The 17398-nt window shown below is 45.2% G+C and overlaps 1 protein-coding gene and 1 long non-coding RNA gene across 6 annotated transcripts; one reads left to right on the forward strand and one right to left on the reverse strand.

Moving 5' to 3' along the window:
• Window positions 1-62: 62 nt before the first annotated feature.
• On the forward strand, window positions 63-16454 carry syt14a (synaptotagmin XIVa). Of its 5 annotated transcripts, none has more exons than XM_044142138.1 (9): window positions 63-321; window positions 2198-2245; window positions 4290-4442; window positions 5605-5820; window positions 8292-8563; window positions 8632-9081; window positions 9312-9501; window positions 10951-11028; window positions 13341-16454. In XM_044142138.1, exons 1-9 carry the CDS (start codon window positions 309-311, stop codon window positions 13652-13654), a joined length of 1734 nt encoding a protein of 577 aa, XP_043998073.1. In that variant the 5' UTR covers window positions 63-308; the 3' UTR covers window positions 13655-16454. The 5 variants fall into 5 exon arrangements, with proteins under 5 accessions (XP_043998073.1, XP_043998075.1, XP_043998074.1 ...); XM_044142140.1 differs by having other exon boundaries at window positions 10972-11028; XM_044142139.1 differs by having other exon boundaries at window positions 5608-5820.
• On the reverse strand, window positions 5433-10925 carry LOC122845736. The gene is made up of 3 exons (XR_006373114.1): window positions 10109-10925; window positions 8248-9589; window positions 5433-5876 (listed from the first exon to the last, which is right to left on the reverse strand). It is a non-coding gene; the product is annotated as an uncharacterized LOC122845736 (long non-coding RNA).
• Window positions 16455-17398: the final 944 nt, after the last annotated feature.

Consider the following 17398-nt stretch of genomic DNA (forward strand, 5'->3'; position numbering starts at 1 on the left):
AAATGTAGCTCGAAGCTACAAAGTTAGCTTCGAGCTACATATAGCTATTTAGGTACACTAAATATTTAGCTTGCTAACTAAATATGTAGGTTGAAACTGACACAAATGAAAGTGTGTCAGAAAAATGTGTTCTTTTATACCAGAACACATTTTACTGGTATAAAAGGCTATTAGTGTTGCTAATAACATCCCATAGAAATGTGTCACATAGAGCTGCAGCTAAGCAGCCTTTAGCTTCGAAACATGACATGTTATTCTAAAATCGGTTCTCTTTAGCGCCCCCTGTGGTTGGAGCCAGCCAGAACATCATGGCGATTGATGGTAAGTAGTCCAATAACGGCTCTGCTCTCCGCGGTAATTAACTCCGTCTGGGTTACGAGTTGTGGTTCTGGTCCGGGCGGGCTGTGTTTCCCATCAGGAAGGCAGTACCTGGGCCCGGTTCGGACAGCTGTCCTGTTGGAGAAAAGCAGTGATTCTCCATGTTTGTACCGGTGGCTCTGATCGGAAACCTCCTTCTTGTTTGAACGCGGCTTTATTGCTTATTACCCGCTAAAGCGGCGGTTCTGCGGCTCGGTTCGGAGCCCCGAACCTCCGGGTGGTATTGCCGGAGTCAGAGAGAGGAGTAGCGTCAGGGTTGGCTGCAGGAAGCGGAGCAAGAAGCTCCGAAACTTGGAGATGGCCGTTTCCCGCGCCGCTTTTCCCTCCGCGCTGACTGGCAGGCTACGACCTACACGGTTCTGGTATTGACCAGCCCGCTTCTGGAGGAATGTGGGTCATATTCAGGATTTCATGTGGAGGAGGAACTCTGTTCCGGTCCAATAGAACCTCCAGAGAAGCTTTATGATGGAGCTGAAATAATCCAACATATAATCTGGTTTCATGTATTAGGAAACTGGACCTAAACTGGGAATCAGAAAGGATTTCTGATTTTAAGTGGAAGTGACGTCATAACCAGTCTTCACAGAGAAGCTCCTTAACATTTGGGATAATTTATGTTTTTAGGGTCTTCAGATGCTGCTTTCATTCATATTTATGTGACAAACCAGAACAAAGTTATTTTACTGATGAAATCTGAAAAGTGTGGCATGCATTTTTATTCAGTCTCCGTTGTTCTGATGCCACCAAATAAAATCCCACAGTCGGAACCAGTGGAGTTACATTCACACTGAAAAGGTTCCTCTTCCTCCAGTCCAGAGAAGCAGTGAAAAGCTTCAACAGGAAACCAGACTGTTTTCATGGTTTCCATGGTTACTTGATAGTGGCTCTTCTTCCTGGTTACTTCCTGTTTTGAAGCTCTCCTCTCTTAAAGCTGCTTGTTGCTGGATGTAGAGAGGGGATGGTGGGCAGGTGTGAGTGAGGCGGCACCCCCACCTGCCCTGTTAGCAGAGGAAACTGAACTGCTGCAACAGTCTTCTCTCCCTTCAAAATAAAAGCATGAGTATAAATGTCTTCTTGATGAATTCCTAACAGTCACTAACCAAAACTTCATCACAGAAATTAAACTTTATTTAACTGAAAGTTTATAAAATAGCTGAGTAAATTAAGACTTTAGCATTTACCTGGAACAATGATTTAGAGGAAGCTAAGTGCGCTAAACGACAAATTAGCTCCGCTATGAGCTGAGGTGTGCCGACAGATGGATGGAGGACAGACTGACGGACATGAGGACGGTCGGCCTGAAACCAGAGGTCACTGCTTCGAAGGTCAGCAGGCTTTGAAAGAACAAAGCTGTGAAGCAGGAAGTGACATCACTGTTCAGTGAGAGGCAGCAGGTTGAACGCTTTGACTTCAATCTGTAGACAATAATCAGCTGATTGATCACATGATCACCTCATCTACTTCCTGTTCAGCCACATTTAACCCTTTACTACCGCTGTTGGTTTTCATACCCCTCAGTCTCTGATGGGTTGCTGTAAAACGTGGGGCGGATACAGCCTGGCTGTCGGGTCGGTCCACTGAGTCGCTCTGCTTGTTTGCTTTAGATGCAGCAGCTTCAGTGTCTGAGGGAATATATCTGGTCTAGTCAAAGTAAAAGTGATAGCTAGTCTGAGGCTGCAGAGAGCAGGAGAACCTGAGGAGGAAGAAGATGCTGAGCTTCCTCCTACATACAGCTGCTGCTTCTCTGTTTACTGGACCAGACCAGGATTCTGGTCCAGACCAGGGTTCTGGTTCTCATCCTTCCTCCTTGTCTCTCCAGGTGGAGATCGTCACTGTGGAGTTCATGAGCTGATCTGCATCAGAAAAGGTAGAGGAGTCTCCTGCAGCCCATCACCTGTCCCCCATGTCCACCTGTCCTCTGCCTGCTGTCCTGTCTCGTTGTGTGTCTCGTTCAGTCGTCTGTAGGATCTGGATGGACACTCAAACGTCACGTCTAATTCAGTCAAACTAAGAAATAAAGCGGCTTCAGTCAGAGCCGCGTTCAGCCGCTGCGACCGCTTGCTTGCTCATATAGACACAAAATGCACCTGCAAAGGTCAAAGAAAATGACACGCTAGGAAACACCTTCTGAGAAACAGGCCCACTAAAGGAATCGGAAACTGTTGTTGGGTCCCATAAGGACAGCATGCTGATGGACTAGCACTGCATTTTAGTTTAAATAGATGGGATTCATGAATTCAACTCACTGACTCTTCAACCTCATACATCAAGAACCTCAGGGTTTCCCCAGCCTGGCAGCCCGCCATGCTTTACTAGCCACCGCCAGGCCAAGTGCTGATTTTTTAATTAGACAATTCAATAATGCAAAAATGATTATTTTTTAAGTTAAATCCGGATTGCAAGCGTCTCTGTTGCTCTAAGCGTTTCACTGTCAGAGCAGATTTATTCTTAATAAGTTTATAGTTTATACATTAAAAGGCACGAGGACCAATCAGAGCTGCTGCCTCAGTGCGTTACCTTTGCTTTCATGCTCGTCACGCATCACGCTGGTTTTATTTTAGTATTATTTTTCCAGTTAGATGAAGCATTAGGCCATATCAAATGCTTTGTCCACTTAGACAGAGTTAATGCGCGCAGAGATCTGAGAAACTCATCCATAAACTGAACCAACCAAAACAGTTTCAAAACAGTTTAAAAACTCAACAGACAGAAATGTTAGAGCTGCTAAAACCACATTAGCAACATTGAATTAAATAGTGTCCCTTATGTCAGTGTTTCCCAATTCCAGTCCTCAGGCCCCCTGCCTGCATGTTTTAGGTGTTTCCCTTCTGCCACACACCTGGATTGAATCTTTGGGTGATTAACAGACTCCTGCAGTACTTGGTGGCTGCAGAAGCTGTCATGCAATCATTTGAATCAGCTGTTCTGGTAGGCAGGGGGGCCCCGAGGACTGGAATTGGGAAACACTGCCTTATGTGAAAGTAGGCTGACAGGAAAGGGGGAAAGACATGCGGCAAACATCGGCCGGGTCCGGGAATCGAACCCGCGACTGCCGCGTCGAAGACTGAAGGCCTCCAAATGTGGGTCGCGCTATCCCCTACGCCACCACAGCACGCCCTACTTTAAAATATTTTAATTAATGCTGAAACCATTAAATCAAATTCAGCAGCATTGATCATCTCAATAAACAAATGTTACATTTATGTATCTGTGGTTTGTGTTAAAATATGATCATTTTGGCCCCTGAAGCCCTGGGGGCCTCATGGAGCCGCTGACATAATTTGGATTAAACAGAAGTGCAAATAATTGATATTCATCTTAATTATATTTTTTGATTTGTTGGTTTTAAGACTAATTGTGGGTTTTAATATCGTTTCACTGGCCATGTTTTCCAGTAACATATAATTACCCAGTAATATTTTTACTTTTCCAACTTAACATCTTTTAATACAAAAACATGGTGGACGCCTCGGCGGGCCGACCAGCAGACTGAGGAGGTTTACTGGGGGAAACCCTGGAACCTCAATGTTCCTCTTCAGTCCGACTCCGGTCCGCATTAATCCGACTCCGTTCCTCTTCAGTTTGATTCTGGTCCGGTCCGCTTTAGTTCAGAATCGAATTAGCAAATTTGCAGATTCGTTTGAACTGAATGTTTGTGTGGACCGAACTTAACAGGAAGGAGCCGGACTGGTTCTGTTGGACTCGGTGATTATAATCTGAACAGATTTAATCTGATTTTATGAGTAGATTAATTAGACCGTCCCATATTGGCTCTGATCCGACTTGAACCTGAATGATGCTGAACCTGTTGCCATGGTAACCATTAGGCAGCGTCCGTCTCTGCTGATGGTCAGGTGTATGTAAAGCTGTGGCCCGTGCGTTCCTGAGGTTCTGTTTGTGTTCCGGTCCAGTTTCTCCGGAGGTTCTGGGCTTCCTGACGGCCATCGCGCTCTTCATCATCCTCATGACCTTCCTCTTCTGGTTCCTCAACAACAAGCTGGTTCTGCAGAACCCGGCCAACCTGCAATGCCTCGACGATTTCAGGAAGAACCCGGAGCCGCAAGGTGAGTCCTGAAGCAGGTCTTCCTTCCACTCAATGTTCCACTGACTGAACAAGTCCTTTACTGAACCAGTTGTTTTGCTGAACCAGTTCTTTTTGAACCAGTTCTTACTTAATCAGTTCTTTATTGAACCAGTTTTCTGTTGAACCAGTTCTTTTTGAACCGTTTCATAATGAACCAGTTCTTATTAAACCAGTTCTTTACTGAAGGAGTTCATACTACACCAGTTCTTAATGAACCAGTTTATACTCCAGTTCATACCAAACCAATTATTTTGAACCAGTTCTGATTCAGTCTGTCCCCAACTGAATCAGTTCTTTACTGAACCAGTTCTTTACTGAATCAGTTCTTTACTGAACCAGTTTGTTGTTCAGATGAATCGGTTCGCTGTCTGGTCTTTTGGATTTCTGGAATCATTTTTAACTTCTGATCCAAACCAGCTCATATGTTTACATACAGTGAGTCCTTAAAGAAGTTTGTCTGTCTGGTTAGTTCTGGTGACTGGGATCTGCCAGGAGGTTCTGGTAGCAGAACTCACTGGTTGGAACAGAACCAGAGCCTCCAGGGACTGGAAACTTCTGGAGAACCAGTAAAGCCAGTAGAGGCTTGTATCATCAGGAAGCTGATCGGCTCATATATATTTATCATCTCAGCCTGGCAGAGCTACAGCCAGGACGCTGAGGTGAAGCAGCGCTCTGCTGCCCCCTGCTGGTCAGAAGCTGCAGCTGCAGCAATTCCTGAGAATGTCAACCTAGTAATGAATCTCTTTCATTTCTCAGTGAGACTACAGGCATGTGACAGTGGATGAATCAGACATGCTGGTAACCATGGCGACAGCTTCATGTTTCATGTCCAGCTTGATGGATGTTTCTGTTTCATGCGTCAGGCTTTACTGACTGCTGCTCTTCACAGCCAGCCATTGTTCGTGTTTCCATAAATATGCTTCTGTTGTGTAATGCCGCGTTGCATAATGTCGCCGATTATGAGCCCATCGCCATGGCAACGGCTTGATTCCCAGTTATTCCCACAAAAACTCCCAGATCCTCACAAGTAGCAGGTACTGCTACTGGGATACTGCCAGATCCTGCTAAACAGTCAGTTAAACAGTCCGGTTCTGGTTCTGGGTTCCAGTTCCACAGTTCTTAAGCCTCCTGTCTGTCCCCAGCAGAAACGGCGTCTTGCAGTGGCGGCGATTCTTCGGACAGCGACAGCGAGCTGCTGGGTCGGTACCAGGAGGCGGTGGGCCGCTCCCAGGGCCTCAGAGGAGCAGCGGGGGCCGTGGGCGGCGCCAGGCCCCGGGGGGGCTTCAGGTGGGAGAGCCGGCAGAACTACAGAGCCCTGACCGGAGACGGCTACAGCAGTGAGGCCTCGGCAGACGATGGTACCATGTTACCATGGCAACACACTGGATGGATGGATGGATGGATGGATGATGGCCTGTTAGAGAAAATGAAGCGAAACATTTAGCTAGCCCCCGATTGAGTCTAGCTAAGCCTGCTGCAAGGGATCAGTGACTGAATCTGTTTAAACAAACAGGCATCAGAACCGGGTCCAACTCAGGAGGAGTCGGGGAAGCACTGTGTTGAACAAAACACATATTTATTACACATTCTGACAATAATACAAACAGAACAAAATAATCAATGTTTTCTTTTAATAGTCTTAAGTCAGTCAAGTTCAAGAGTTTTTTCCCTTTTGAATTGTTTCAGTTCAGTTTTCAGATCTGAATGTTATATTGTAGCTATATCTGTGTAGTGTTCATATGCAGTTCCACCGATCTAGTGGAACAGAAGAAGGTTCTCCTTTGGCATCGTCATGGACACAATGTGAATCCCCTCTTTTGGATCCTGGCTCGCCCTTCTTCATACGTTGTCTCTCAACTCAAAACAAAACAACCTGCATATAAACATCTTTCACTATAGTGTCATATATGATTCTAAGTCACTTCAGTGAAAGATTATCTCCTCACTCCGTGTGGATAAAATGATTTCCAGCTGTTATAAATAACTTCTGTCTTTTAGCTCAACAGAACATCAAAATAATATTCACTGAATTGACATCAATATCTTTTTTCAGCACTCTTCAATTCTGTACAGTGGAACAAATCCTAAATACTTCGCCAGTATTTCAAAAAGAAAAGGTCCAATATCAGCACAATAGCCTTTGTGAGTTAGCCGTAATAAGCATTGCTAATTCACATACCAAACATCATGTAAATCTGTTCTCCTGTCTCTTCTCTGGGCCTTTTCCCCTTCGCAAAGAAACTTTCCAAAGACATCTGATCTGTTTCTTACTCATTTTGCTGCTTGTGGGCTCAATGTTGGCACGCAAGATGTAACCGAGAGAATCCGGTTAAAGGATTTTCAAAATAAAAGATCTTCCAGACTCAAATAATTCATAAAACGGAAATATTTAATTATTTCTTGTTCGGCCCGGTACCAATTGTTCCACGAACCGGTACCGGTTTGCAGCCAGGGGGTTGGAGACCACTGCTATAGCCCATGTAGCATATCACTGTAGCTTTAGGCTACTTTGAAGCCATTTACTGCCACCTACAGGCAATACGGTGTATTACAAGCTATAATTCATATTCACTAAAATAACATGGATTACATAAATTAGGGTGACCAGATTTGGGGTTTCTGAAAAGGAGGACACTTTTTTTTGTTGTTGTTGGTGGGGGTTGGACTTCATACCCCCGCCCCCTAAAAAAAAAAATACTGTCTCGTTACTGACCTTATACTGCTTAACAGTATGAAAGCAAAGCTGCCTTCTGCTGCAGTGACGGCTGCACTGTCTGACTTTGTCACAAAGAAATCTGTGACTTTAGCCGAAGAGCTTTTGCCTCTGGCTGCTTTCGCTGCTTTGATGAATTCACGTGCACTTGCAGGTCGTTGGCACCTTTATTTGCCACAGACACATTAGTGCCTGCCTTACACGTCAAACACTCCGCCTCATAGGGATCACGACCTTGACGAAAGCATGGGAATCTTTTCTTTAATTCCTCCGTAAATGTACACTTTCGTTTAGGCATTTTTGCCGTAGAATCGGCGAACACACATGTTCTATCGCCTGTCACACTTAAGGTTTAACTAGTCTAGCGGCCGGTGTACAAGTCAACTCAGCTATCTTTACTTTTCCCACACACACTCACACACATAATGCAACGTGATTGGATTTGGGGAGCAGGGCGGGACTAATTTACCATACAAAGAAACCTGGAATGGAGTAGTGGAACGGAGTGGCAATGCAATCACAATGCACTGTAAGCTATGTAATGTGTTTGGAGGCAGTTGACTAAAATCCCGGATGATTTTTAAATTCCCCCCGGACATTTTTTTAGGTCTGAAAAGTAGGACATGTCCGGGAAAAAGAGGACGTCTGGTCACCCTAACATAAGTATTTAGTGTTGAGCGCTAAGGAAAGGCAGAAAGACGTTAACTGAATAAGTTCTGACATAATGGACGCTGCCATCCGCTGGTTGTCTGAGACTTACCAGAGGAACCAAACTGCAGACCTCCAGCTGGGAGGGAGCACTCTCTCTGCTCCATGCTAGCTAGTAGCCTCTACTTCCTGTTTACCACAGACATGTGTAGCGTCAACATCTGATGACATCACACTCTGACATCACACGTCGCCTTGTGAGTCGCTCCAAACCATCAGGTGGAAACACAGAAATTCGCCTAGTTCTGTTTTCTTCTTTGCACCACTCTAACAGTTTGGTTAAAATGTGCAGGGCAGTTGTGTGGAAGGTCCTGGGAGTATGTGCTGTCAGATCTGTTGGTGTTTAGAGTTAAAGCTGTCGTACCTGAGGCGAAGAAGCGTTGATGCCACCAAACTCTCTCCAACCAGCCAACTGCATCCAGAGGATGAGGAGAACGCCGCCGCTGGACGAGCTCCAGCCGCCTCCCTACCAGGATGAGAACGGTTCTCCCAGGATGTCCTGCACGATGTCGGACCTCGGCGACGCCAAGTGCGACCTTTCCCAGACCAGCGGCAGTCCTCACCTGTCCTTTGGCAAGTGCCTGAGCGAGGGCAGCGACGGCCTGGAGAGCGAAGGCTACCTGAACAAAGGCTACGAGGAGGACGCCCCCAGCGACAGCACAGCCGTCCTCAGCCCTGAGGTAAATGCCGGCCTTTGATCTGCTGATAGCCTGATGCTCCTGCTGGACCTGAACCTCTCCTTCTCTAGGACACGTCGGCCCGCGGGTCAGCCGCACGCTTCCCAAAAGGCTACGAACCCGAGGCCCTCACCAAGTACGGCACGCTGGATGTGGTGTTTGACTACGACTCGGAGGAGCAGCAGCTGACTGTGACCATCATGGCGGTGACCGACCTGCCCTCCATCAAACACACAGGGAACTTCTCCTGGCAGGTGCACCTGGTGCTGCTGCCCACCAAGAAGCAGAGGGCCAAGACGGGCGTCCAGCGAGGGCCCGGCCCCGTCTTCACCGAGACCTTCCGCTTCAGCCACGTGGAGACAGACATGATCGGCAACTATGCCGTCCGTTTCCGCCTCTACAGCATCCGGCGCATGAAGAAGGAGAAGGTGTTTGGAGAAAAGGTCTTCTACCTCACCAAGCTCAACCTCCAGGGCAAAATGTCTGTGCCGGTCATCCTGGATCCATGCTGCAGTCTCCCGGTAAGACACACCACTGCACTCCCCACCCTGCTTTCATTGACTGCTCTTTACTTCACCTGTATTTATACAGTTTGTTCTATTGAGCCAAGATCTCTTGTTCAACGGACTCCAGTTTCAATGAAACAATCCGGTCCGCTTCAGTCCGACTCCAATCCGATGATGATCGATATCTAGTTTCCCACAGTGGATGACTGGGGGCGTTTCCTAATGTCCAGCTGTGGTGTTTTCAGGGCGGGGAGTCCCAGGTCAGCCTGTCTGACCTGACGTGCAGCGACAGCGCCTCGTCCTTCCAGTCCGGCAGTCAGACCTCGGCTCCGGAGATCCTGGTGGGCCTGGTGTACAACGCCACCACCGGCCGCCTCTCCGTGGAAATCATCAAAGGCATCCACTTCAAAAATCTGGCCGCCAACAAGCCACCCAGTAAGTTCCCTGCAGCGCTTGCTTCTGGGTTTGTTGACAGTGCAGCGGCGTTGAGGTTCACAGCCTCCATCAGTGAGACTAGCTTCTACTAAGAAAAGAAAGAAACAGCTCATAAAGTTTTAAACTCAATACAACAAAAATAAAATCTAAAAAACAAGTTTTGTTCTTCTCGAACAACTCTCTACATCAGTGCAGCAGTTTGACGTACAAAATAAATAAAAATTTAACAGACCTTTAGCTTCTTACTGTCTCACTTTCCAGCCCTGCATTCAGTAACTTACCAAACATGAGCCATGAAAAACACTGAGGCAAAAAGACTAAATGTTTTTCTTCTCCTGTCATTTTCAGCCGCAAACATTTCACTAAAATATCTACTGATATTCATTTCTGTCTCTGCCTTCCTCTGACTCTGCAGCCTCATGTCCCTGCATGGATTCATGTATTTACAACAGACACTACAGTAAATATGCAGTATGAGAATGTGAATAAACTAAATATAAAAAAGTATGTTTTTATCATACAGAATGAGAATTTAAACAACTCAACTAGTTTCTAAAGGGTTTAACACTTTGCATTATATTTGATATTTAAAATACGCAAAACTCACTCAAAGCATGAGTATACTTGATTGTTGAGTTTTTATTTCTCCACACGAGTCTCACAGCTGTCGTCATCTGGAAGGAGATGAACACGAGAGACTTAGAAATAGTCTTCTTAATGGTTAGCGTTAGCTTCCACTAATTCCTTTAATGAGCTTAGCAGTTCAGAGTTAGCGTCAGCTATGTGTTTAGTGGCATTAGCAGAGCTAAGATTCGTGTTTAGTGTTAGCAAGTGGTTGTTAAACCCACCTGTTGGTTAGCTTTGTCCAGCACTGCTGCTGATTTTAGTTCAAGCATTTGTTCTCATTTGCAACAGTGGCAGCCATTTTGAAAATATCCACCAGAAAAAGCACAAAACGAAGAAAAGAAGATTTCTATGGATCAAATATGTAGCCATGATTTGACACCAACCCATTCATCTGACTGGTGGGTGTTGGTGCAAAAATGTCTTTTCTTTGACGTGGCCAAGTTGAGAAATCACAAGATTATCAGTAAATATAATTTCTGTAGGTCCACTTATGTATGATTAGAAAAGTTTTATCTGTTAAATGTTGTCAAATGTAGTGCAAAAACACTATTTTCTTGACAACCATCTTGAAAAATTTGCCACCATCTTGTATTTTCAGTGGATATTATTTGGGGTTTTTCTGTGAATTTCTGCCAGTTTTGTCTCTTTTAGTCAAAATGAAGGATTTTTCTGAAATCCCAAATTATCTAGTGAACTTTGTGCATTGTTCTTGATACTTGACCCGTTTTTCTTTCCTTACCTTCCTTCTCTGAAATGTCGTCCTGCTCCTGATATTCTGTCCCTACTGGCTTTTGACATCTTGGTCGCTGTTTTTTCTTACTGCTGTCCAACCCTTGTTGTCAGACGGGCTGTTCTGTTGTCTCAAACACTTGGTAGGGGGACAGGTTTATATAATCAGAGGTGAGTCTGCGCCGGCCCACTCAGCCTTTCTGCGCCTTCATGGATGCAGTTCAGACATTTCACTGAAATCTTTTCATCATATTTCCACAAAACTGCTTGCAGTTGGATGTGAATTGGCCCTTTGTCTTTCACATAGAGCTAAACTGAGTCAAAATAGAAATATTAGTTTCTACCTAAAGCTTCAGTTTGAAACATATTAAAGATGAACCAGTGTTGAGTTTTTACATTTGTTTATTCTGCACCAAAACTAATTTCTATCCTGAGATATTTGTTACTCTATGAAACGACTAAAGATAACAATTTGATTGACAAATAAAATATTTTCTGTTCAACAAAATTATTCCCATTGAGCTTTTTTATATTTGTTTGATTTGCTTTAAATAAATTATTAGTTAGAACCAAGAAGCAGAAAGGAAGGGCAAAATCAATAAAATACAAACTGTTAGCTTACCTTAGCTTAGCTTAATTTGTCTTTAGTTTATCTTAATTTTTAATTCTGTCCTTACTCTTCTTAATTTGTCTAATTGTATATTGATAAGAATATTGATAATCCAAACTAAAGGTAAAACCTGAAGGACGTGATTGGAGCTGAAGGTGACAGACTGAAAGTCAGGAGCTCATCCATGAAGACGTTTGCTCGTTGTGTTTGTGCTCGTTGTGTTTGTGTTCGTTCGTTCATGCATGAATCTCTCCCTCCGTTTCTGCCTGATTGTCTTCAACCGTTTCTCACTTTTTCATTCCAGTCAATCCGGTTCCAGGATTTCCACTCAGTCTGGAAATATTGATTTCAGCTTTTTCATAATGTACATGAAATAATTAGTTTATTACTTATATCACATTTTTCACTAGATTAATATAAAAATAGCATTTTTAAAAGAACTTGAGTCCATTTTAATTATGTGAAATGTTGGACAGATTGATGAATCCGCTTTGAGTTTTTACAGTTCTGTTTGGTTCTGTCTTGAAACTTTCTATTTATTTTAAACATGAAAAATATATTTAGAAAATACAAACATGTAATTTTCAATATATTTAAAATGAAATAGCAAATAAATATGCATATATTTTAATACTAGTTTCTGATGAGGATGTTTACTTACCAGAACAAACTGATGTTCAGTCTTTCTGTGAACACACGCACGCACGCACACACACACACACACACACACACACACACACACACACACATTCTTTGCCCTCCCGCTTGTGGGTCTTACCAGCTCATGACTGGCTGTCAGGTTTTCTTTGTGTCGTCCTGAAAAGATCCTCCGGTCAGAAAACTCCCATTTGGTGTTCCCAAACTTTTTGATCCTCGCTGATCTCTGATTGGCTCTGAGCCTCCGAGTGGAGAAGCGAGACGTTTTCACACGTTTTCACAGCTCCTTTCTGTGGTATGAACAGCAGCGAGTCAATCAGCCGCTCTACTGATCACATCAGACGCTGCATTCAGCCGCTCAGGGACGAATCGCGGATATTTTCCTCTCTGCTTTCACGGAAAGAGAGCGAAGTCAGTGTGTGATTGAAAGAGTTCATGCTTGTCAGACAGCAGCACAAAGCGCAGCACAATAGGCTTTTCGCAGCACGATGTGCTGGGACATATTACTGCACCAATACGACAGAATTACGGCTGGTGTGTAAGGTCAAAGGGCGAGAGGTTGGGTCACTGGACAGGTTGCTGTTTCTGCAGATGTTTTATGAAGCTTTTATTTGGACCTCATCACCTTCTTCTCACATTTATTTCAGTTTAGATCCTCAATATTTTCAGCAGAAAATTATTTTCATATGTTGACCTTAACTTTTGACCTTTGAATCATAAAGGTATAAAATGGTTCCTAAAGGTTAGTGTCTGAAGTAGTGTTGTGTGTTTCCTTAACTTAGTCTAGCATAGCTTAGCTTAGCTTGCATTAACTAGCTTATCTGAGACTAGCTGACTGTGTGTAAAGCATTAGCGCCCCGCCAGGCTGACTGTGAATGTCAGGGCCCTGCAGCTCCTCAGGCTCTTCCTGCATCAGTTAAAATCTCAGAGCTGCTCGTCTTCTGAGAAAATCAGATGTTTTGGTCGTATACCGACGTCGGCTCCTCCAGGTTAGACGTGCAGCGGTTGCTTAGCAACAGGAAGAATGCAGCGCTGCAGCTGTGCTTTGATCAGGAGGAAGCGGCGACCTTGTTGTCATAACCTGCTGACAGGATGGAGGGAGCAAAACATTTAGAAAGCAGATCAGTTTGACTGGTTGTGGTTCTATCAGAACCTGCCACTGCACTCAATCTCTCCTCCTGTACTTCCTGTAACCTGCTTCCTGCTTCCTGTCCAGACACGCTGGTGAAGCTGTCACTGCTGAACTCCATGGGTCATGAGATGTCCAAGTGTAAGACGTCCGTCTGCCGGGGACAACCCAACCCCACCTACAAGGAGACCTTCGTGTTCCAGGTGGCGCTGTTCCAGCTGTCCGACGTCACGCTCATCCTGTCCGTCTACAACAAGCGCAGCATGAAGAGGAAGGAGCTGATTGGCTGGATCTCCCTGGGCCTCAACAGCTCCGGGGAAGACGAGCTCAGCCATTGGACGCACATGAAGGAGGCCAAGGGGCGGCAGGTCTGCCGCTGGCACAGCCTGCTGGAGTCCTAACGGGGGTCGGGGGTCGTCCTGATGTCTGTTGTATTATCCATCATGTTGTCCATCCTGTCTACCGGTTTGTTGTCATGGTAATGGCAGGGAAGGACCAGAGGCTGGCCCCACTGCTCCAACTGACCCCCAGTCCTCCATCAGAGCTGCAGCTGATCTGTTAGCCGCTAGCTGTTAGCCGCTAGCATCAGCTGGCTGGGCCGGCTCCTCTGGTTCATCATGTCAGTGGAATTGATGACATCATGATGGTTCAGTTGGTTCTGATTGACTTTCTACAGTTACTGGAAAACCAGTTTAATACGTTACTGGAGCTACTGGAGCTGACATTTCTCCCCATGAGGATCCAGGTCAAATCCAAACACATTTAGGAATAATGCTGATTCTGTCTGACCCAGAGGTTCTCTCGGGTTCTGGTTCTGGTTCAGGCTCAGCTCAGGCATCTGGCTAAATACAAATAATATATTGATAAATAAATTCAATGCTATATAATCAATAATCAAATCAAATACCATAGAGGTAATTTGCTTAGCACCAAAAATTTACATTTAATAACATATGTATTACAGTGTAATAACCTGTTATTAAAACATGAACGTTTAATGACAACAATTTAAACAGTTTGGTAATATTATATAATTATTATTATAATGTAACTAGTAGCAACTGCTTCTAACAAGAAGTTAACTAGCTTTAGCTTATTTTCTAATTATTCATGTTAATAATCCATCATCACAGAAACACATTCATGTTTACACAATAAGTAATTATTCAAGAGCAAAGGAAATTAATACATTGATTACTTATTTGTTTTATCTTTCAACAGGTTCTTCTATTCAACTATTAAGTAAATAATTGTTGTATAATTGATGTAACTAGTTGGTAGTAACAGTTTGTAGTGTTTATAAGGGGTTAATTACTCAATAACGTTCCTGAGTAATTATATAATATTACCAACTTATTAACAACTTGCATTTTATTCCAGATTAAATCATTTCACGTTCAGATAATTAAGGACATAAACACCAAATTTAGGTATGAGGAAGATAAATATGAAGCAGATGTCGCTGAGCCGCCAAAGAACAACCCGGTTAAGCCCCGCCCACATCTGTCCTACACCTGTCCAGGTGCTGAAAGCACAGGAGCCACTGCCTTACCTGAGATGGCCCCGCCCCCAGAGCACAGGCCCCGCCCATCAGCATGGAGCACAAAGCCACACCCTCAGTGGGAGGGGCTACTGGAGCCACTAAAGCCACGCCCAGCCTCAGTGGGAGGGGCTACTAGAGCCACGGTGGGAGGAGTTTCAGTCCCACACATGAAGCTGATTGGTTCTGCAGATCGTCTGCAGGTTTTCATTAACAGCCAAGGGAAACGTCTTTCCTGTGCCTGTGCTGAGTTTACAGAGTGTGTGTGTGTGTGTGTGTGTGAACAGCAGGGTGTGAATACTTCTTACTTATTGCCCTGTTTCTGATTGTGTGGCTTCTGCTTTCTCTCAGTGATTGTTTCTAATGTATTTTTGTACTAAACAACGAGGTGAGCAGAGCAGCAGAGCCTCCGGTTCGCCCGTTCCTTTAAGACTCCAGCTGGTTGGTTCCTCATGTTCACTAACTGAAACATGGATCCTCTGCTCCTCAGATCATCACCTCAGCTGCTCCGCCTCCAAACTGCTGGATGACACAAATATTTATAATTTTATGCCAAATATAATAAACTCATTGACAAAACATGGAAAGAAAGTACGAATGTATTCCAACATCAAACGGGGTATTACTCAGAGAAACTCCTGGTAGCTGGTGAAGACTAAAGGTCATAACTCTCCAATCTGAAAGCCTCTTCACTAGAAACAAGATGGCCGCCACAAGCTCCAAAATATATATACTTTCTTTGTCTTCTGTTAGATTTTTCTGGTAGATTTTGAAAAATGTCCTCCAGAAAAATGGAGAATCTGTCAGAACTGAAATCAGAACTGAGCCCACCACTGATATTGGCAGTGGTGGGCTCAGCTAGTCAAACGTTAGCTTCACTGACCCACTTCTCCAACAAACTAACATCTGCTAGCACTAAACATATCAAAACTGGCCAATAGCTGGTTTAAAAGGCTTGTTAACAGCGGCCATCTTGAAAGATTTCCAGTGATCAGCTATGTTGGGATCTACAGGCTAATGTGGTTCAGTTTGGGTTTCTCCTTTGACGGTGGTTCTGAATCTGCTGTGAGTTTCTATAAGCCGGTAAGGTTTTTACCAGGAGGGGGTGTACTTCCAGGACCAACGTTCTGGTTTGGACCCGGTCTGGTTCTGATGCAGGTCAGTAGAGGGTTCTAGCCGGCATCAGGAGCGCCATCGGCCCTGCAGAGGAAACTAGCTGAAAGTTCTGGTTCCGGTCCTGGTGGAGGTCCCACTGGTTCTGGGTCCAATCTGTGTTCTGTCAGTGGGTGGACCTGCTGTCTGAGCAGCGCCTCCTGCTGGTGATCGGCAGCTCTGACTCAGTGGTTTCAGGAAATAGACAGAGACCATTCGTCAAGGAGACGGTGCTGGTGTTGTGGACCCGTTAGTGATCCGGTTCCTCTGGTTCCGCTGCTTTGTTTAGATGTAATTGCTGCTCTGACCTCGTTGTTTCTTGTTTCTGTGGGAACGACCTTTGCCCTCGGCGGCATCGGTGCCTTACTGTTTCAACTTGTCTTAATATTCCTGGAAATTAACTTTTCTCCTGTAGTTATGATTGAGTTTAATTTTAAAAACGTTTTTGAATTTACAAGTAAGAATTTGTATGTGATGATGTTACTGAATAAAAAAGGAAATAAACTTTTCTGATCCTCTGTCTTCTTCCTTATATGGTCATTTCTGAGAGCTGCCGTTTGGAACGTCAAAAATTAACATTTTGGGGCATGCAGGGGAAACCGCGACCCACGTTTGGAGGCCTTGAGTCCTCGACTCTGCTGTCGCGGGTTCGACTCCCGGACCCGACGATATTTGCCGCATGTCTTCCCTCCTCTCCTTCCCCCTTTCCTGTCAGCCTACTTTCATATAAGGGACACTAGAGCCACAAAAGACCCCGTGGAGGGATAAATTAATCAACAACCTGCTGCAGAGCGCCGTCCCCCACGTCATGCCGCCTACCGGAGTCTCCGTCGAGCCGGACCGCCGCTCAGGAAGAGGTTTCAGGCGGCACGGCTGCCCCACCCACACCTGTTGCTGCCTCTACGCGGCGGGACGCTTCCTCCTGCCGCCTCGGTCCGCCTACGGTGCAGAGGAAGAGGCGGAGGAGCCGAGAGACTAAGGCTCTGCTGCTACTGACGCAGTGAGACGTCCGAGCAGGACGGAGACACTTCCTGGAGGAGGAGGAAGAGGAGGAAGAGGCTGGCGGACCTGCAGGCGTCCACAGGTTCAGCTTCTGGCACCACAGAGCTCCGAGACAGTAACCGTCTCTGTCTCCATGGCATCAAGGTCCGTCTGTTCGGACCTTCAGTCCCAGCCGGTCCGGTTCTACAACCCCGACCAGGTCGCTAGGCCCAACCGGTTGCCTAGCAGAACCTGATCCATTCGGCCAAAGTTGAACTGGGTCACAGAAGGTTGGACTGAGCCTGACCCGGTGTTGGTTCTGTTCTTTTTCCCAGGTTAATAAGAGTTATCTTGGCCTGCAGGTTCTGAGGAACCGGTCCAGACCTGTACCAGAACCACCACAAGGTTCTGACCCTCACCAACTTCAATAAATATACATTTTATCAAGGTCTGTTTCAAGTTTGGGATATCG

Source organism: Gambusia affinis, linkage group LG16 (assembly GCF_019740435.1).
Source record: "Gambusia affinis linkage group LG16, SWU_Gaff_1.0, whole genome shotgun sequence".
Taxonomy (NCBI): domain Eukaryota; kingdom Metazoa; phylum Chordata; class Actinopteri; order Cyprinodontiformes; family Poeciliidae; genus Gambusia; species Gambusia affinis.